Source organism: Panthera onca, chromosome E3, assembly GCF_046562875.1.
Source record: "Panthera onca isolate mPanOnc1 chromosome E3, mPanOnc1 haplotype 2, whole genome shotgun sequence".
Classification (NCBI taxonomy): Eukaryota; Metazoa; Chordata; class Mammalia; order Carnivora; family Felidae; genus Panthera; species Panthera onca.
Window position 1 is genome coordinate 26,677,910 of NC_138354.1, and position 22,189 is coordinate 26,700,098.

At 45.2% G+C, this 22,189-nt stretch overlaps 1 protein-coding gene and 1 long non-coding RNA gene across 5 annotated transcripts in view; one reads left to right on the top strand and one right to left on the bottom strand.

The window, feature by feature from the left end:
- VPS35L (VPS35 endosomal protein sorting factor like) overlaps window positions 1-22,189 on the bottom strand; it is a 115,606-nt gene that overhangs the window by 62,677 nt on the left and 30,740 nt on the right. For 3 of the 4 annotated variants that reach the window (XM_078439918.2, XM_078439917.2, XM_078439916.2), the window contains exons 9-14: window positions 16,306-16,365; window positions 8,837-8,933; window positions 8,096-8,143; window positions 6,583-6,676; window positions 2,233-2,310; window positions 1,591-1,713 (exon numbers count right to left, since the gene is read on the bottom strand). In XM_078439918.2, coding sequence (XP_078296044.2) covers window positions 1,591-1,713; window positions 2,233-2,310; window positions 6,583-6,676; window positions 8,096-8,143; window positions 8,837-8,933; window positions 16,306-16,365 — 500 coding nt within the window. Of the gene's footprint in view, window positions 1-1,590; window positions 1,714-2,232; window positions 2,311-6,582; window positions 6,677-8,095; window positions 8,144-8,836; window positions 8,934-16,305; window positions 16,366-19,208; window positions 19,385-22,189 lie in introns of those variants that run through there. The other variant, XM_078439919.2, reaches the window with a different exon arrangement.
- On the top strand, window positions 1,464-2,164 carry LOC132689157 (uncharacterized). The gene is made up of 2 exons (XR_009614887.2): window positions 1,464-1,637; window positions 1,892-2,164. It is a non-coding gene; the product is annotated as an uncharacterized LOC132689157 (long non-coding RNA).

Consider the following 22,189-nt stretch of genomic DNA (forward strand, 5'->3'; position numbering starts at 1 on the left):
GGGGGGTGGAGAGGGAGAGAGAGAGAGAGAGAGAGAGAGAGAGAGAGAGAGAGAGAGAATCCCAAGCAGATTCCAAGTTCAGCACGGAGCCTAACGCAGGGCTTGAACCCACAAAACCATGAGATCGTGACCTGAGCCGAAATCAAGAGTCAGAAACTTAACCGATTGAGCCACGCAAGCACCCCTTACATTTAATTTTACCGTTGTAAGACCATTAACGTGAGATCTACCTCTTAACACATTTTTTAAGTGTGTGATACAGTATCGTTAACTACAGGTACAGTGTTGTACAGATCTCTAGAGCTTATTCATCTTGCTTAATTGAAACTTTAAGCCCATTTTTAAAAAACTGATTATTTTGAGAGAGAGAGAGAGAGAGAGAGAAAGAGATAGAGTGCCAGCAGGGGAGGGGCAGAGAGAGAGGGAGAGAGAGAATCCCAAGCAGGCTCCATGCTCGAATCCACGAAACCGTGAAATCATGACCTCAGCCGAAACCAAGAGACCAAGCCACCACCCAGGCTCCCCTACGTGATAACCTCCCCCTTTTTGTAATATTTTTATTTATTTTTTAGAGAGAAAAACAGAGCATGAGCAGGGGACGGGCAGAGAGAGAGAGGGAGACCTAGAATCTGAAGCAGGCTCCAGCTGAGCTGTCAGCACAGAGCCTGATGTGGGCTTGAACCCACAAACTGTGAGATCATGACCTGAGCCGAAGTGGGACGCTTATTAACTGAATGTGCCACCCAGGCACCCCCACTCTGCAATATTCTTTAAGAGGGATTGTTTAGTCAAAGTCATATCCTTTTATCTCTTTCTTTATGGCTGTCAAGGTATTTGCAGCTTCCAGGAAAAGGGAGGTATACTTGAATTTTGCTCTCCACTATGTATCAAGTGCTCTCCACTATGTAGCAAGACCCCTTCTTCCTTCTCCCCACAGACTAAATTCTGAACCATCTGCTGAAGTAGCTTCATCTACCACAGTTACCAGGCCAAGTAGAACTGGTGTTCTACTTCTCAGTCTTGGGTAAGAAAAAGAATATTTCTGCTAGTATTCTGATTGTACTTGAATTCCTAATGCTACTTCGATTAGACCAAAAAAAAGAAGGAACAGGAAAAAAATCTTATAAATGCAATTACCTGAGTTTCACTTTCCCTCTGTAAAACGGGGCAACTGTTACCTGTTCTACCAACTTCTTAGATTACTGTAAACACGAAAGGGGGGCATGAAGTTTAGTGAACTAAGAAGCAATGAAACCCACTGGCCCCGTAGCCACATTCTACGGGTTGCTGTCCAGTCACCATGACCTGAGGTACGTGACCTTTCAGAGGTATTTGGCCTCTCTGAGCCTCCCTCCCAGAGTTGTTAGATGAGACAACCAAGGAAAAGTGCTGAGCACAGAACCAGCCACCATAGTGAGCCCTACCCTTTGAGACGGCTGGCTAGCACTGGGGTTGCTGTGGCCATTATCAATGGGCCCTGTTTACATCCCCGAGCACCATGGTGTAGAGGTTGTGACAACATAATGGAAGAGAGGGGAGCCCCAGCATTCCTCCTGTGTGAACTTCACACCGAAGCCACCTGGCAGTTACCTCGGGGGCATGGTAGGAGATGCACTGGAAGATCCAATCCATGGCAGGTGAGTACAAGGGCAGGTAGGATGGGAGCTCCACTCCCTGGACCACCAGCTGGTTCTGGACTGTATCGCCATGAATCTATAGGAGACCAAATAAACACTCAGAAAACGAGGGGAATAATAATCAACGAAGAGCAAGTAACTCACAGACTTACTTGCATACTTGTAAGTAACTCACAATGCATACTTGTAAGCATTTGGGTGGCCTCAAGAGAAATAGCCTGGTTTCTCAGGTTTTTTTTTTTTTTTTAAACTAGAAAAAACACACAGAAAGTTTCCCATGCCGCCAAGCTGAGCTGTTTTGGGAACGCGCGCCGCGCAGAGAAGTAACCTGACAAAAATGGAGCCAGCAGATGTGAGGAAGAAAGGCTGATCAACTAGAGACATTTCCTGTTAACACATGCATATTAATTCTCCCCGCTTCCTCAGTACAATCAACACATTTTAATTATCTGTAACAAACGCGAGTACAATTTTGTGGGGTTTACACATTTAAAGAGCTTTAAGGCAATCTCAACTTGGAAATCCAACTGGGTTTTGTGAATTTGTGATCATATAACTGTTATATCAATTAGCTGTTCCGACAGTGTTCTCTTACCTGTTTGAATGTGAGGAGGAAGTCAAAGAAGTTCTTATTCAGGCTTTCTTTCAGATGTGGAGCCACCTCCATCCCCACCTGTGGCCAACCAAAAGAAAACTACCTTGACTCTGGATGAACAGGTTGCAAATAATATATACGGTGGGATCCCATTTTTGTAAATTAAAAATAGACACAGGAATAAATGTAGGCATTGAGTCCAGAAAGTTAATTTTTCTTCTTTTTGCTTATCTGTTTTCTTATTCAATAAGCATGCATACTTTTATAAGAAAAACCACAGAAGCTATTTTTAATGAAAAAGAGGCAACATTTGCAGTAATCATCTTTGCAATTTCCCAGAGGTAATGAATGTATTTCTGAACAGATGACCAAGAGAACAAATCAATACAGTGCAAAGGAAGAAAGTACCCTCAGGATTGTGTATACAATATCCTCTTCCTCTCAAAAGAAAAAAAAAAAAAGAAACACACATGTGGCCGCACTTACTAGATGAAGCAAAAAAGACTTTGGTATAAGACAGTCAGCTGGGATTTCACCAGTGCATTGTGAAAACCTACAGATTCATTCTTTGCTGGGCAGTCATGGAAGCAGACAAGCTTTTTTCAACGTATTTTAAGCAATTTTATATAAGACCAGCATGTGGTAGAACAATGCTATAACCCATTGGCTCCTGCATTCATTGTTTAAAAAAGAGTGGAACATTCCAGCTGAAAAATTTTGCTAATCATAGAGAAGGCAGCCAGAGCCCTGGGATTGGATGGAAAAGTGAAGGTATGAGCTATGGAGGGGAGTTCATGTGTTTAAAACAAAAGCATAGTGGGGTGCCTGGGTGGCTCAGTCAGTTCGTCGTCCGACTTCAGCACTGGTCATGATCTCACAGTTGGTGGGTTTGAGCCCGCATCCGGCTCTGTGCTGACAGCTCAGAGCCTGGAGCCTGCTTCTGATTCTGTGTCTCCCTCTCTCTCTGCCCCACCCCCACTCACACTCTGTCTCTCTCTGTCTCTTAAAAATAAATAAATTTTTAAAAAATAAAAAAAAATAAAACAAAAGCATCATAATGTTTCTTCAACTGAGCTTCTCGGATACATCTCAATTCCAATTGCTACTTAAGCACAAAACAACTTTGTAGGAGAAGGTGCTTTTCTGGGACCCGGTTTCCTCAAACGGGGACAGATTTCCGCCCGCTCACCTCCCCCTACTCAAGGTCATGAAGATGAACAATGATGATATTTTTTAGAGACCATGAAGAGTCCCTTTGAGAAGAATCATGCGCGATCTATGGGGCGCTGACTTCCAAGGGCAGCTCCGTGGCTGTTGAGGTTTTCAAGGACAAGCAGTAGATAAAAAAAAATACTAACAAACATCAGATCCAGTTCTACTGTGTTCTACTGTCTTCCCTTCCACTTAATCATACCGCAGAAAAGGCAGTAATTATCTGTTAGGCAACAGTTACGGAAGGCCCAGTGAACAAGCAACAGCAATGAGCTGAAGGGGCCGTGACTTCGCAGAGGAGTTAATCATACTTTCCTTTAATAAACAGCTTTGAGCTCCGCCCACGCCCTACCCACTCACTGCTTTCTGTGTTTTGTTTCTTTCTTTCCATCAAGACAAATGAGCAGCTTGGAAATCTGCTTGGGTCTAAAAGATTTCTACCCAGAGTAGCAAGGGTAGTAGCTCATGATTTCCACCTGCTGTTTCCGCCTGCCTAGCGTGCATTCCCTATTTCTGGCATCAGCAAATTGGATTTATCTTTGGGGAAGCAAACCTCCCTCTTACAGCATTAGGTTTGAGGAGAAGCTGGACCCATCCTACCCTGAGTTCCAGGGGTAGGCAAAGATCCGGGCTTACTCAGGTGGCAGATCTCATCCCATGGCCACAATGACTGGTCTACTGAGGGACAAGTGACCCAACATGTCCACTGAGAGTCAGCCATGAGGCTCTGGCCCACACTTCTGAGGAAAAGGCATTCTCTTTCCACTGAGAGGATGGAAGCCTGGAGCTGCTGAGTAAGGCACAGAATGAAGTCAACCCAGATGAAGGCAGAGCTGAGTCATGAAGGAGAGGACAGTTCTTGGTGACACTCTGAAGGCCCTCGGAACTAGTCATGCCTGCACTGCCCCGAGATCCTTCAGACACATGAGCCAACAAACCTTCCTTTTTGCTTAAAATAGAATGAACTGGGTTTTTGCCGCCTGCGACTGCAAGAACCCTTAGGGATGCACAGGCTGTCCCTTTTATGTCAAAAGACTTAGGAACTACCCAACGTAGGCAACTGATGCAAAACCTGGGTTAACAAACATCATTTCAACAGATCAACTGCATTCTGTCACCGGTCTTCCCGGGTTAGGTCTGCAGTCTCTCTTCACTGTCACTAAGTTTTAAAGTTGCATCTGCCGTTGTAAATGCCAGAAACAGATATATCTCTTCCCTAACCTTGCAACTTTAAACTTCAAGCTTTACAACTGAATGGATTTGCAAAGAACGCGTAGTTCCACCTTTTTTATTTCTCTTTAATGACCAGAATCATCTTCATTAATAAGCACAGTGACTAGATCTTTATTACTCTATTATTCAACAGATGTCAAGGGAAGTCTGAATAATGTGCTGTGTTCAAAAAGGGAAAGGCAGTGGAGTGCAGATATGCAAATGACGATAAGCCGGCATTTCCCCCACAGGACCCAACAGTGTTCTGCACATGATAGGCCCTCAACAAACCCTGACTCAGGAGTATTCAAGCTTCAATACATTCCAAAGCCGAAGCTCTAGGAAACATACCTAATACTCCTGTAAGAAAAACTCCAACCCAAGTTTCAAGTAGATGGCAATGCATCAACGCTTTAGCCTCTGTTACCAACGGGGAGTATGCTGCCCTTAAATGAGAAGTGTTTTCTTTCCTTCTCAGGTATTAGGGAGCAGACCTATAAATAGTGTCCTTCATAATGATGTTTGCTATTTATTCCAAGGGCATCGACTGTTTGATTTCTTTGTGACACTTGAGACCACAGGGCTTCTGTCATTTGCTAGATGTCCTGGAAAGGAAGTCGGTCCAAGAATACCGGTTCTCACCATTCTGATTTAAAAATATGAATGATTGGGGCGCCTGGGTGGCTCAGTTCGTTGACCATCTGACTTTGGCTCAGGTCATGATCTTGCGGTTCGTGAGTTCGAGCCTCGCATCAGGCTCTGTGCTGACAGCTCAGAGCCTGGAGCCTGCTGCAGATTCTGTGTCCCCCTCTCTCTCCGCCCCACCCCTGCTTGTGCTTTCAAAAATGAATAAACACAAAAAAATTTTTTTTAAATATGAATGATCACCAGCAAGAGCTGGGGGAGGCCCCGTAGCTTTGTCCTCCAGGAAGTCTGCAGTTCATGAGGACCCTAGAAAACAGGGGCAAAAAGCCCTCCTTCAAGGCAAATAAAGCTGATGGGACTAACAAGGACCCCCTGGGCAAGCTGACAGCAGCTCAGCCTCCCTAGGAGCTGACGAAAAATAACTGTAAACTCTCCATGGGTTGCACTTTTCTAAAGGAAAAGAGTTTCAAGTAGAAGCTTCGTGGTGCTTTAAGAGAGAAAAAGGCTGGCGTGCCTGGATGGCTCAGTTGGTAAAGCATCCGACTTTAGCCCAGGTCATGATCTCCTGGTTTGTAAGTTCGAGCCCTGCATCGGGTTCTGTGCTGACAGCACAGAGCCTGGAGCCTGCTTTGGATTCTGTGTCTTCCTCTCTCTCTGCCCTTGCCCCACGTGTGTCCTGTCTCTCAAAAATAAATAAACATTAAAAAAAAATTTTTTTTTAATTTAAGAGAGGAAAAAGTTAAGTGATTTACAATCGGGACCACCTCCTCCATCAGAGCAGCTCCAAGAAGAGGCTCTCGTAGCCTGTAGCCTTCCGTGGCTGCTGACACTTATCAGCACCTCACCCTGCTGGGCTGCCCCCACCCACTCTCACCCTGCACCAACTCTTTAATGTGGGAAGGGAGAAACCAATAACACAATCCAATCCAAGACAAAAGGAAAGCAGACTTCAACTCAATGAAAAGCAACCTATCTATCAGCCGAAATGCCTTGGGAGCCTCCTTCCCGGCAAAAACGGGAGAAATAATTAATTCTGAAAACCAGTTCATTTGTAAGAAGATAACCTTAAACGCCCCCTAATTAGAGTTATTAAGTGGATCTACTTTAAAATTAATTTTTGAGAGAAATCCTACAGCTGTGCTTTCTGTGGAAGAGCCGTGTTCTAAATTTAGCAGCTAACGAAGTCCTTCTTGTGGTGGCTCGTGAGATGCCGGGGAAGGAGAAGCCTACGTGAGCGTGTGAGCAGCCCGTGTGAGTGCCCAGTGACCCGGCGCAGCCTACCCGGCACAGATAGGCCCTCGCGTACACAGACACCAGCGGGTCTCCAATCCCTCGAATCATACACGTCAGTCGGGGCAGACATTCTGAAATCCCCCTGTTAGAAACAAAAAGAGGGCAGCATTATACCCCTTGGGAAAACTCTGTATCTTTTAAAATACAGATAAAGGTACATATGCTTCCTAAGCGTGGGGGGGGGGGGGGGGGAACAATCCAATTTCAGAGACAAACCAAGGCCAAACCTTGCATTTTCCAAGGCAACCTAACAATAGTCTTTCTCTCTTGACACAATTCACTCACTGCTAAAGTCTTTACCATTTGCTCAGTGCTGGAGTCTAACCTTTACTTTTTTGCCTGTTTGAGGTCACATTTATTTTATTAACAGTTTTTTTCCCTCAGTTATTTTCCATCCACTGGTTACTCCTTGACCTTCTTGACATTCTCGCCATAGCTATTATTCCTCTGGCACTGACTTCCTATTCTGTGCCCCACTCCATCCTGGCACCCAGCTCCTGGCACCTCAGGCTGCCATCAATGATCCCCCATCACTGTGAACTGTGATTTACTTCTTTCTCCTGTGACATGGCACTTCCCTCTGCCTTGGGCATCATCCTCCCTGAATGGTGAGGCAAAACAACTATTTCTTTAGCACCAGGGTTATCCCCAACAACTAAACCCAGGTGCCCTTAGATCCAAAAGAAACACCTTTGGTACATATTCCAAACTCAAACTACATCACTACTGAGCATGAACAGTCAGCCTCTGGCTTTAGGGAGTTTATTATCTGCATCAAACAACGCCTTAGGTAACCCAGAGCAACATGCAGCTCAGGGGCAAAGACTTTTGCTTCTGACATCAGCTTCATCACTGTCGTCTGCAGCGCCAGCAAATACTGAGCTGAGCATGAGCCCGCTGTGGGCCAGTCATGCTCTCAACAAACCCTCCTAGACCTCTTCTTACAGACTTGTTCGCAGAGATGGAGGGCCAGAGATGCTAAATAACTTGCCAAGACCACACAGAGTCAGGATTCTTCCATGAGGTACTCAGCCAACTTCTCCTAGCTGGACCCTTCTCTTCCATAAAACAGCAACAAAAATGCTCTCTTTGGGGCACCCGCGTGGCTCGGTCCATTTAGCATCTGACTTCGGCTCAGGTCATGGTGTCACGTTCATGAGTTCCAGCCCCACATCGGGCCCCTGCTGCTGTCCACACAGAGCTCGCTTGGGAACCTCTGTTCCCTTCTCTCTGCCCCTCCCCCATGTTGTGCTCTCACACACACGCTCTCTCAAAAATAAATTTTTAAAAGTATGCATAAATAAATAAAATGCTCTACCTCAACAAGTTTCCATTTAGATGAGATGGGAAAATGCACAGAAGGTGCTTAGCACTAGATCTATTACATGCTAATTAACTACATGCTAAGAACTCGGCAAATGATAGCTATCATATCGCCATTAGTATAAGTATGAGATTTCTTGGAAATGTTATGATTCTAGACATATCAGAAGAGCCTTACGTTTTGGAGAGGAACTTGTTACATTTCAGGATGGATGCTTCCACATAACTACGAAAACATTCCATTAAGGAAGACATTTTCCAGATGGCCTGTTCCCTATGGCAAAAAAACTGGACTACTCATGAACAGTACAGAGGCAGGACTTCAGGACAGGGAGGCACAATGGCTCTCACTAGTCCAGAGAACTAAGCTAACGGCTTGTGGCTTCCCTACTTGGTTTTCAAAGTTTCATACTTATGTAAAATAAATTTTGGAAAATGTGACAGGCTGATTCACCGTGGCGTGCTGAAGTTTAAGCTGACTTTTGAGCATTTCCAATCAAGGCTTTATGGGGAAAGAATGGACTTTAGCTAACCAAGATTCGTTTGTGTATAAGGTGAATTCTGTTCTTCAAAACTTGCATTTGTGCAGGGAACCCTGACCCTGTTCAAGTTTTTGAAACCAGGGAAAACACATAAAGATGAAACACTTTAATTGAGAGAATTAATGTGGGAATGTTCCTCTAGGAAACAAAAGCCTGGAACATGGCATCATATTCAAAGTAAGAAAACAGAACACCATTTGGGGAGAGAGGAGTCCAAAGGCTTCGACGATGTAGCTGGCCCTGGATTTTCAGGCTGGTAACCGTAACGGGACCAAATTTTCCACAGGAATTTCAGGGCGCCCCATCACATGGCTTCTATTAGTGGTGCAACTCTTTCAGCCTATCTTTAAAACCATCAGACAAAAAAAAAAGGATACAATCTCGGAATGAGTTCCCTGATGGAAGCAATCTTGAAAAACCAATTTAAGCATGTTTCTTTGGCCGTGTCATTGACATTCTCTGGAGAGAAGTGATCTGGAATGCAAAAACAATACCCATCAGCCCCGCTGTTTCTTCGGATCTGTTACAGCAGCAGGAGTCCTGAGATAGGAGAACGTTACAATGGGGCAGAAAGCGTGCCCTACCCAGTTCTCCTGGGTCTTTCCTTCCACTTATTAATACACAATCCGTGACAGTGAGAGCTTACACACGAGACTTTCTAAATGATGCTCAGAGTGCTTTACACATATCAGGTCACCTCATCGCCCCAATAGCCCTCCACGGTACATACTTCCATTTTACTCTTTGATAGATGTGGAGACCAAGGCCCAGAGATGTTAAGGGCACACCGCAGGCAAATGTGAGAGCTGCAGTTCGACTCAGGCTGTCTGGCTCCACAGCCTACATTCTTAGCCACCGCCTCCAACACAAGCCAGAGATTCTTGGTATACCCGCCAGTAACTATGACGATATGGTTGGGAATTCCAGATGATTTAGAAGCCTACAACTGTAATGTGGCATGTGATCCAAGTTTGTGCTCTGCGTATCACCTGGGCCAGACCTGAAGGCACACCAAGCGGCAAGGTGAGAAACCTGCCAGTTAGACTGACAGCTCAATACTCCCTCCAAGACTTGAGTCGTCTTGTGGCAAAACTGCCAGTTTCCCCCATTATCTGTACTGTTCCTCTTCAGTAAGAGGCCTGGCCCTTTCCGGCTGGGCACACAGCCATCCCCACAGCTAGGTATGGCCATGCAACCAGCTTCTGGTCCCAGGATAGGAACAGTAGTGCAACTTCTAGGAAATGTCTTGAAGGGAACACCTCCACTCCTTCTTTCCTTCTGTCCGTCCTGCTGGATGGAATGCCACTGTGATGCCACAACCTGCATCACGACCTCGAGCCATGAGAGCGACAGGACACAAGTCAGGATCCTTGGCACCAGGCTGGCTGCCCCACCAGCCCTGACCTTGTTATTATTATTTTGAGTTTTCTGGAACTGGCACCCAAGCCTAGTCTTGACATGCATCTTAGTAAGGAATGGAAGAGAGTAGGGAACAAGGAAAACAATCAAAAACAACCTCTTCCCCCCCCCCCCCCCGCCCCCACAAACTCATCATGTGGCACTGGTTTCTTCTAGGGGCAGAAATTATTTCTTTTAGGGGCACCTGGGTGGTTCAGTTGGTTGAAAATCTGACTTCTGATTTTGGCTCAGATCATGATCTCAAGGTTCATGAGTTTGAGTCCCACGTCGGGCTCTGTGCTGACAGCACAGAACCTGTTTGGGATTCTCCCTCTCCCCACCTCCCCTCTTCTCTCTCTCAAAATAAATAAACTTAAAATATATGATTTCTTCAAAATGATTTCCACATATTAGATCCCTATCCCACTGCTGGATATGCTTTATACTTTTAATATTTAATCAAAAGGGGGGGCTGCGTGGCTGGCTCAGTCGGTAGAGTGTGTAACCCTTGATTGGGAGGTGGGGAGCTGGACCCCCATGAGTGGTGTAAAGTTTACTAAATAAATAAATAAATAAATAAATAAATAAATAAGATTCAATCAAAAAGGGAGAAGTTAATCACTTTAGAATATAGCAAACGAACCCTAGCTTGCTGCCCTAATGCGCTGGGCACAGAATCACTTTCTGTCCCTGATTCTGCTTTCTGCAAATGAGTGGCACACGATTAGGGTGATCAAAATTCTGATAGAATCAGCAAAAAAGATAAACCTCTAGGTACTTCGCCAGCAGAGAACAGTCACAACTCACAACTACAGATATTCTGAAACTGCAATCTCAAGTATTTATCTATTTTTGGACATCATGGAATGCTTCATTCATTCAAGAACTATTCTCAGTGCCATTTCCAGAGGGAAGGGAAATTACCATTTTCCCTTTCCTGCCCTGAACCCGTGCACTTTAAGTAACTTTTCAAGTTCCAAGAGATCCAGACAGGAAAAGATAAGGGATATTCCTAAATTCATTTGTCAATCAGGCTCTGTGGAAAAAGGAGGGGTGGGATTCATTTCCCTTCATATGACCGACTGAATCATGGGACCCGAAACCCAAAAACAAAAATAAGTCTCTGCAGTCAAAACCCCTCACTCTACAGTTGAGGGAAAGGAGATCCAGAAAAGAGCTTCACCATAAGCCATTACCTACCAGCCCTGGCAAGAGCTTTCTCTGGTGAAGCCCAGGGCTGGACACTGGAGACCTCAGAGGCACAGAAAGGCAAGCTGTCCTGCATGTCCACATTGACTGCAAGCTATACAATCGTCTGCAAATGCCAGTACAAAGAAATTAAGAAAAAACTATGTTATGCAGAACTTTAAAATCCTATAGTGAAGTGTGGCCCTGGCAGGCTCAGTCAGTAGAGCATGTGACTCTTGACCTTGGGTCCAAGCCCCACACTAAGTATAGTGTTGACTTACTTACTAAATAAATATAACCTTGTAGCAAAGTAGATCTTGCATTCCTAGACTTCATTTGCTCAACACAAATGTTTTAAGAACCAACTCAAAGCAGGAGTCTAGCCTCTAAGGAGGTAACAATACACAAGACAGACCCTGTCCTCATGAAACCTAGATTCCAGTGGCGGCAAAAACATAATGGGAAAAAAAAATAAGCAAGCAAGCAAACATATCAGGTAATAGTCAATACCATGAAAGATATAAAACTAAGTATTAGATTAGAGAGTGACTTAGGGGTGCAGACTCATTAGGGTGGTCAGAGAAGGTTCTGCCAGGGTGGCATTTGAGCTGAGCCCTGAATTATATAAAAAGGAGCCAGCCATGTTTAAATGTGGATGGAATATATTCCAGAAAGAGGAAACACCAAGGGCAAAGGCCCTGAGGTAGATATGGTGTCTGGGAGGTCAAAGAAGAAAAAAGCAAGCCAATGTGGTGAGCAGGAAGAGGAGAAGCAGGCATTACAAGCCAGGTCACACTGGCTACAGCCTTGGTGAGCAGTCAGGTTATTTTTTTTTTTCTTTTTTTTTTCTTTCTTTCTCTCTTTAGAGAGAGAGAGAGAGACGGCATGAGCCAGGGGAGAGGGGGAAGGAGAGAGGGAGGGAGAAGGAGAAAGAGAAAGAGGGACGGGGAGAGGGAGAGGGAGAGGGAGAGGGAGAGGAAGAGGGAGAGGGAGAGAGAGAAAGACAGAACCCCAAGTAGGTTCTGCGCTGTCAGAGCAGAGCCCGATGCAGGGCTCAAGCTCACGAAACTGTGAGATCAGGACCTGAGCTGAAATCAAGAGTCAGACCAACTTAACCAACTGAGCCACCCAGGTGCCCCAGGAGTCAGAGTTTTTCAAGGTGCAATGGAAAGTCCATGAAGGAGGTCTAAGCAGAGGAATGGCTTAACGGGGCACCATTTATACTTTAGCACTTGAGCTGAGACACGGAGAATGAATTCAGAATTTGGAAATCAATTCAGAGACTTCAATGTAACAGCAGAGATTCTCCCTTCTAGTTCCCACTTATTTTTCTTTTATGGTGCTTCTTCCTTCAACCCTGAACTTCTGTGGATATTTCAGGAGGAGGGAGGAGTCTAGTTCTCTTTAATTTGCCAAGTCTCTACCCTAGCAGCAAGAGGTCTCTTTACATAACAGTGTTTATAGGGATGTCATCTTGGTACCGGCCTCCAAGGCCAGGTCAGTTAAGGACTCTGCTTACCCAGATGCAGCCTTCGGGGAAAAACTGAAGATGGGGATGCCCACAGCTGACGAGAACCACAACGCGATAAACCCAAGTTATTTCTCCCAAGATGGAAATAAAGTTCCTTTATCACTTCGAGTAGATGGTCTCTCCGTGAATGTGCTGGATTAAGAAATGTTGCGGGGAAAACCACCCCATCTAGTAGTACATACTTTCCATGACCCCAAAGGACACCGGCATCCTCCTCAACTCCTAAGAGGTACGCCTTAGTTAAAATTCCTGAAGGTGAAGGGCTCAAAAATGAAATTCACCAGTCAGAACTTGATTCAAATGGAAAGAATGAGCACACATGCCACCAGATTTCTCTCTGCACATAATCTCTTTGGGCAGAATTCTGCACAGTAGATTTGAAAAGCTTTCTGCATAATTATTGTTAAAAGACATCCCCAAGATCACTGACATTTTTGAGAGAGATTTGCCCTTCTCTTTCAGGTTCTTGGAACCACAGAACACTACATGCAGATGAAGATTTTAACTGAAAGAAAAAATAAATAAATGAAGAAATTACTTGCAGAAAGCAAAAACCTGGTTTGCATTGCTGAAGGTAAAAAAAAAAAAAAGTATTGAGGAAGGAAGAGTTTTTAGTGATGTAAGTGCTAATTAATAAATTTAGACAAGGACTGGAAAAGAATAGGACAATAGCCTTTCATCTTGAACTTCTACGGTTTAGGGAGGGAGGAAGTTGTTAATAACTTCGTGAACTGGCTCTAAAATGTCATTTGTATACTTAGTGAAAATTGGGAAGAAGGAAAATTACTGTAGTAGATGCAAACTCAAATACCTCTAGGGATTAGACAAGTAACATCTATGTTCTTAAAGGGTTAGGTGTACCATACAGGGTAGCAGAACATGTACCAAAAAGCATTTTCTTTTTATTTTATTTTTTTACTGTATACTTGTTTTTGAGAGAGAGTGCGAGTGGGGTAGGGGCAGAGAGAGAGGGAGACAGAGGATCCAAAGCAGGCTCTGTGCTGAGGGCAGAGAGCCCGATGCGGGGCTGGAACTCACAAACTGTGAGATCATGACCTAAGCCAAAGTGGGACGCTTAACCGACTGAGCCACCCCGGTGCCCCTACCAAAAATTATTTTTAAAAATACCGTTGTGGGGGCACCTGGCTGGCTCAGTCAGCAGATCATGTGACTCTTCATCTCAGGGTTCTGAGTTTGAGCCCGACATTGAGTGGAGAGATTACTTAAAAATAAAATCTTAAGGGGTGCCTGGGGGGCTCAGTTGGTCAAACGTCCCACTTTGCCTCAGGTCGTGATCCTGCAGTTCCTGTGTTCAAGCTCCATATTGTGGTCTGTGCTGACAGCTCAGAGCCTGGAGCCTGCTTCAGATTCTGTGTCTCCCTCTCTCTGCCCCTCCCCTACACGTACTCAGTCTCTCTCTCAAAAATAAACATTTGAAGCAGTTTTTTTAGGAAAAAAATAAAATCTTAAAAAGAATTGTTTTTAATGTTCATTTTTGACAGGGGTAGGGGAAGAGAGGGAGGGAGACAGAATCCAAAGCAAGAGCCAGGCTCTGAGCTGTCAGCACACAGCCGGATGTGGGGCTCGAACTCACCAATGGTGAGATCATGACCTGAGCTGAAGTCGGACACTTAAGTGACTGAGCCACCCAGGCGCCCCAAAAATAAAATAAAATCTTTAAAAAAAAATACTACTGTCGCCAAAGAAAACACCTATTTGGGTTTAATTCTGCCTACAAGCGTGCATCTGTCGCTGCTGGTATAGTGTACAAGTTGGCAAGTATCAATTAAGTAAGTGCACCCACATTTCCCAAATCCTTAAAGCTGACAGAGAAGGCCTTTGCACTCTGGCTGGCCCCTGCCTACCTCTCCAGGCTCACCACCTCCCAATCTTGATGCCCTAGAACATGGGAAGAGCTGATAAAAACATAACAGCTGTGATGTGGTGAAGGGGAGGGTCTAGAACGGCACCTTGCAATGGAAATGTCATGTGAGCCATGTTCCAAGAGATAAAACAAGTGAAATTAAAAAAAAAAATTTTTTTTTAATGTTTATTTATATTTGAGAGAGAGAGAGAGAGAGAGAGAGAGCGAGCGAGCATGAGCAGGGGGAGGGGCAGAGAGAGACGGAGACACAGAATTTGAAACAGACTCCAGGCTCTGAGCTGTCAGCATAGAGCCAGATGCTGGGCTCAAACTCACAAACCGTGAGATATGACCTGAGCTGAAGTCGGATGCTTAACCGACTGAGCCGCCCAGGTGCCCCAAAACAAGTGAAATTTTAATACAATACTTCATTTAACCCAATTCATCCAAAATGTCATTTCAACATGTCATCAATTTAAAAAAATCATTAGTGAGATACTTCCTGGTCTTTTGTTTGTATTAAGTCTCTGAAATCCAGTGTATTTTTCTGTTAATGCTTAGCTATTTATTTTCAGAGAAAGAAAAGCAGAGTGATTCCCATGCAGGCTCCAAGCTGTCTGCACAGAGCCCGACGCAGGGCTCAATCTCACAAACTGCAATATCATGACCTGAGCCAAAATCCAGAGTCAGTTGCTTAACCAAGACTGAGCCATCCAGGCGCCCCCAAGTGTTTTGTTAATATACGCGGCATGCCTCAGTTTGGACTGGCCAGGTCTCAAGTGTCCCATGTGACCCGTGGCCACCATCTTGGACAGCGCAGATTCAGCATAAGAACAAGGCTCCCACTAGCTGGCGGCAGGGCCGCATGCAAGTCCCTGGCTCTTCCCCGTGGGTTTGATCATCTGACACAAGATGACTCTTAGAACCCCACAGGTCTCTTCTTCCTGAGAAATAACTGCATTAAATCATTTTAAAATAACAGATAACACAGACGGATGAAAGAAAGGATAAGTGAACAGGTCAATTATGGGTTGTTGTCACTAATGCCATCATCTGGCCGAGACCAGGCAGAGTTGGAGCAGGCTCGTTATCTTAATTTGTATGGATGAGAAGGTTTCCTTACAGCAGCTCTAAAAACATTTATGTGATAAGAGAGGTTCATAATCAAGTTGTCCCATTATAACCTCCTGAAAACGTAAAATGGATTGGCAATAAATTTAATGCAAACATCACTTAAGCACCAATTGTAAATTTAAAGCATCTGTAATTATTGATTTATTTGTCATTGTTCTTTAATATATATAAACTTGGTTTCTGCAAGTTGCTTCTTGGGAACATTATGTAGGAAAAAATGCCAAGCAGCAAAGGAATTCAAGTTGCTATAAAAGTTCAGCTGGGTGGCTCAGTCGGTTAGCGCCTAACTCTTGACTTCAGCTCAGGGTGTAGTCTCACAGTTCATGGGATCAAGCCCTCTGACTCTGTGCTGACAACGCAGAGCCTGCTTGGGATTCTCCCTCTCCTCTCTCTCTGCTCCTACCCCACATGCATGTGCTAGCACACTCTCTCTCTCAAAATAAATAAACACTAAAAAAAAAAAAAAAATTCACTTAAATCTAGATGTAATACCTTTTTGGTTTCCTAGATTCAAATTACTTGCCCAAAATTCTTGGTTGGGCCATTTGAAAACCTTCTAGTGTTTTTAGGAAACGGAGATGGTCAGAAATCTGTAGAGGTGTTTTTTCTACTTTTAACACATCAAACACAAAAGAAATCTTATACTGAGTTCAGTAAATCCTGACTTGATGTAAGCCTTCTAATCACAACTCCAGGGCAGAATAACAGAGGCAGAAGAGCTACAACATCACCTGGTAAGACGCTGCGGTTATCCACACACATGGAGAAGATGCGCTCGTACACGAGCTTTCCTGGGGAGAGAAGGACATAAGGGGTTAGCATCGGGCTCCTCAGGAGCAAACACGAAATAAACATTTGTTAATTAGGGGCACAGAGATGGCATCGCCCAGAGCGCTTCAATTCATGATAATATGCTGCCACCTAGTGGGACAAACGTTGAGCCCCATTTCTTTGTTTTTAATAAAATGAGGGAAACTTTTTACTTTCTGAGATCCAGGAAAGTAATCCTTCTCCCCTTAGAGAGGGAAATGTAGGGCCAAAGGGACCTTGGGCACCTCCATTCACTCGATAAATAGGCAACAGTCCACGTTTTATTTCTAAGGCAGAGGCTGCAAATGGGCAGCCAGGGATCCATTCCATCTGGCCCACAACACAAAGTGCTTTAACATTTTTTAATTAGTTGCCAAAAGGTAAAAACTTTCATTTACATGAAAAACCCGATTTCCTGCCTCTTCGCAAATGATCTACCAAAAATGGCCCACATCCCTATAGGATAAAAATGAGCTAAAATAGATTAGCAGCTGCCCTTTCAAATGGTGTATACACTACCCAGTTTGCCCTGGTCTCCACCACTCTGCCTCTCAGCAACTGCCTGCTTCACTCATTTATGTGATCTGCTCGTTTGACATTCAACTACTGAGTGCTACGAGAGTAGAAATCTGTGTCTGTTTTGTTCATGGGTATATCCCCAGGACTAGATGAGTGCCTGGCATACTGTCGAGGTTCTATTTTTCTTAGATGCATAAATGAATGTATTTCAGGTGATGTGGGTCACAGGTCCACTGCGACTATTCAAATCTGTTGTCGCTCAAAAGCGATCATAGACAATGTGCCAACAGCTGTGGTTGTGTTTCAATAATAATAAAACTTTACTTACAAAAACAAGTGGGCAGGGTAGACTTAGTCTACAAGCCACCCCCTAATCTAGCACTAAAAGCTTTATTTATTCTGTGTATTTTAGAAAATGCTATCCATATCCAAGGGATAAAAATTACACTTCTATTCATTTCCCAGAGACTCCCAAATCACCTTTAATGTTCAAAGTATTTCCCTGAGTTCATGTGTTTGTTTTTTTACACACACACACACACACACACACCCCATAACCCTGTTGTTCAGGGCACCAAAGAACCACACATCCTGTCCATACACGGAAAAAGAGACAGGAAGTTCTAAGAACATGAAATCCAATGACTTCACCAAGAAATGACACAAGGCTAAGATGAAGGGCAGGAAGCCAACCAAACGGAGGAGCCATCTAGGTGGTTCTCCCAGTGTGGACTACTTACGATATAATCACATAAAGACCCCTGTTGAAAATCACATTCCTGGGGCTCACCTCAGAGCTAGTGAAAAATAGTATTTTAGGGGGTGAAGACTAGGAATATGAATCTTGAATAACCTTGCTAGGGAATTCTTGTATACACCACGTGTAAAAACCATGGTTTTAGGCAAGCACGAGTCTACGAGCTATAACTTGTCTTGGGTATGGGAATCTCTAAAAACAGTGGCAAGCCTCCATCATCCCTCTAAACCAGGGGTCTCCAACCTCGGCTAAACATTCAAGCCACCTGGCATGTCTGAAAATAAGCTGATGTTGGGTCTGTCCTCAGAGATTCTGATAAAAATGGTCTCTTGGGGCGCCTGGGTGGCTCTGTCAGTTAAGGGTCTGACTTCGGATCAGGTCATGATCTCCCGGTTCATGAAGTTCGAGCCCTGCGTTGGGTTCTATGCTGACAGTTCAGAGCCTAGAGCCTGCTTCAGATTCTGGGTCTCCCTCTCTCTCTGCACCTCCCCCATTCATGCTCTGTGTCTCTCTCAAAGATAAATAAACCTTAAAAAAGAAAAAAAAAAAAAGGTCTGAGGTGGGGCTTGAACATTGGGCAAGTTTTTAAAGTTTCCCATCTTTGGTGTGTACCATCAGTTCAACTGAGAAGGTCCCCGGAAACCTATGGAATAAACCCTAGTTCTCAAAGCCACCTGCCTTTTGCCTTCTGGCAGGAAGTGCTTTCCTTATGTGCGGCCCTGGGCTCCCGTGGCAGCCATACCTGGCACCATGATGGGCTCTGCTGTGATGACCACAGAGCACGGCACTAAGGACTTCATATAATTTTACCCTGGGCCATCACACAGCAGGCCATGCTGGACAGCTGTATAACTTCTCACCTCCTACGGTGCATGGACCAGATTTATGAGCACACAACACCTTTACTTTCTTCACAATAAGCTTGCCACCCCTCCGAAACCACAAGTAATTGTTACGTTTCGCATTCATATGCTAAGGGGCCTTTAACTACTAAATCATTTTTGGCCAAGCGAGTTTGGTGAATTATTTTTTTCCTTTGTCTTGAGAAATAATACCCAATCCTAGATTGATTTCCCTTCTTGACTCACAATGTTCTCAGTCAGTAACACTAAAATGAATACAGTGAGAGCTGCTAATGTTTTCTGAGCACTTACTCTGTACCAAGTACCGTTCAAAGTCGTCTACGCTGATCCTGCCAGGCAAGTTCTTAGAAGAGGAAAAACATTATATGCTTCCTATGCATTCTCTTAATTCTGCCCCAAAACCCCCCAGAGACAGGGTCTGTTATGCCATTTTACAGATGAAAAAAAACAAGGCTCAGGTACACATGACTCTGGAAGAGGAGACGCAGGCATGGGACATGGGCAGATAGACTCCAGGGCCCGGCTCCGTGCTTGGTGCCTCCAGTGAAATCCCACTGGAAGGCCAGCATGCGCCTTCTCGCTGCAAATGCTCAGGGCTGTGTCCCATATCCCTGCCCAGCAAGATGCTCCAACCTACAGCTGTCCAGGTCAACCACCAAGCACCTGCCCCCATACTGTCACGCACCTCCCTAAGGAGCAGTGTTAGGACGATGCTTCCAAGTGGATCTCAGCACTCCGATCTCCCACCTCTTTTGTAAAAGGCGAAAACTGTCCATTATGTTGTGCCCACAGCACAACAGAGTCTCCTTCAGCACCTGCAGACCCAGGCTGCCTCATAGTCCTGAGGAATATCATCTGTAACAGATCCTGACAAGGGCACCACTGGGAGCATGGTTCGGAAGCAGAGGAGGGAGAATAGTGTTGAAAGTCGGTACCTCATCTAAATGTTTGGTTTTAACAGGAAAAAACATTCCCCTGATTCAAAATTCAAATAAGGCTGTGGAAGGTACTGAGGGAAGGTTGTCTCTGGCCCATCCCTGTCCAACCTCACTGCCCCCGCCACCCTCTGAGGGCTCCCGCTTTACTTAGTTTCTTGGACATCCTTCTAACGTTTCTTCAGGCAAATACAAGTCAATGTCAACAAGGTTTCCAGCGTCTCCTTCTTTCTTACACAAAAGAGAACATACTCTATTCTGCATCTTGACTTTCTCTCGTGATGACACATATACCCTGGAGATCCCTCCACAGCGGAAAACAGAGCACACCCTCCCTCTTTCTTATGGGTTTCCTATGCTCCAGCGTACAGATGGACCGTCATTTATTTAACTGGTCCCCTACCGATGGCCACCTGGGTTGTTGCTGGGCTTTGCTATCATAAATGGGATGAATTCCCAGCGGTGAGGTTGCTGGGTCAAACGTATACCCATTTGTAATTTTCACAGAGAGTAAAATCTCCCCTGTGAGCCACATACAAGAGAAATAAAACAGGTCTTCGACTGCAGAGAGAACTCACAGTCCCAGCTCTGCCGCTCACTCCCCTTGTGACCTTTGGCAAGCTGTGGCTCACGCCCCTCATCTGTAAAATGGGGTTAATTACAGAACCCGCCTCACATGCTGTGATGACGAGGATGTGATTTATTATCTCTAAAGCACCCAGAATGGAGTCGGGACCAAGGACATTATTTGTTGAGGGTTGATCACTGCTATTATCAACTCTCAGCCCAGCTAATTTCTGGGATGCGGCAAGGACAGGCACCTGCACTGTATCCTGAGCTTGCCAAGGCAGGAGACTGGGGTGCCACCATTGGAGGCTGGCAAAATGGGTGTGCAAAATTTTCACAAAGTTAATGTCCACATCCAGCTACGCTTGTAGGTTAGAAACTGGTCCACTGGTGTCCCCGAGCTAGTGTCACTCAGGATGCTGACTCATGCAAAAGAAACTTGCAAGAGGCAGGTGAGGGAAACCAGAGGCCAGCATGTTGACTCACTGTGAGAACCAGACACAACCATCGACCCCTCTCCCTGACTGACGTCCTCGCTCCTGAAAGCAGGCTGTGTAAGAGGACAAGGCAAGGCCCAAAAGTTGTATGACTTGGTATCTCTTCTGAGAGCCTAACTCACCCGTCCATTCTGAAAATCCATTCATTCTCTCCATCCCCACTGCCTCCTCGGCCTCATACCTCAAGTGCAGCAATGGCCTCCTAACCAGGCTCCCGGCCCTACCTCTGCCCTGCAGTCTAGTCTCAACAAGCAGCCACTAAAACAAATCCCGTCACAGGGCTTCTGGGTGGCTCAGTCGGTTAAGTGTCCAACTTCGGCTCAGGTCAGGAGTCTCACGGCTCTGGAGTTCGAGCCCGGTGTCGGGCTCTCTGCTGTTAGCATGGAGCCCACTTCAGATCCTCTGTCTCCCTCTCTCTCTGCCCCTCCCCCTTCTCTCTTAAAAATTAACAAGCATTAACAAACAAATCACATCACATTGCTTCTCTGCTTAACACCCCCCAGGGGTTCCTCAGAGTCAAAGCCCAAGCCCTTCCAATGACTTACAAGGCCCACCATGGTCTCTGACCCATTCAGCTCCCATGCCACCACCCTGTACACCCCACTCCCAGCCACCCTGGCCTCTCCGTTCTCCAAACCTGTCAGTCACACTCCCACCCCAAGGCCTTTGCACCAGCGGTCCCTTAGCCTAATATGGGCGATCCCTTCCATACCCAGAGAGAATGTGGCTCATCTCTCCTCTCCTTCAAGCACTTGCTCAAATAGCAACTTCTAGCAGGGCCTCCTGTGACCACCCTATTTAAAATTGCAGTCTCCATCACCCCTCACCGACCCTCCTTCAATTCCCCTCACCTTGCTCTATTTTGTTTTTTGTTTTGTTTTGTTTTCTCCAGAGAGCTGATCATCATCTAACACATAATTGGGTTTACTTCTTTTGCAAATACCCTTTCACTGAACATAAGCCCACAAAGGTGAGGATTTTTGTCTCTTATTACTGACACATCCTTTGTACTCAGCAGAGCTCCTGGGCCGACGGGTCGTTGCCCAACCAGGCCATCTCTTCTTGTAGTCCAGTTAGCTCCCACTCCCCTTTCTTCTGCGAACAGCATCACCTTTCTGCTTTTCGGTGACCTGGATAATCTGCATACTCATCCCGCAGATACCATGAATGACTCCGAAACTAACCTGTGAACTAACCAGGCCAAGGAAATGGAATTCTGGAACTTTTTGTTGAATGATGGGATGAAGCTCTTTCCTCATCCTGGGACTACTAGCAAAAGAACTGATACCACCTTGCAGAGTGAGAATGAAGCGAATCCTAGGCAAAGTACTAGAAAATGCCAACACAACTGTTTGAGTTCCTGAATCCAGAAACCACCCCTGGGCTTTCCAGCATACGACAATAATAAATAACCCCCTATATAATAAATAACTAGTAGGAGTTAGATTCTCTATCATTTATTCCAGCCAATACATGCAGTCCCCGGTCTCCTGTGAAGACGACGGGGATCTCTGCTTGATATTTTGTTTTCTGACACATTAGATCATTCTATGGGTTACAGATGAGACTTGCTGCTTGGGAGTCCATGGGTCCCTCCTTGGTAAGACAGCCAATGTCTCTGTTCTGGTCCACGAGGGGTTCAGCTCTCAGAAGGCAATTCCATGTGC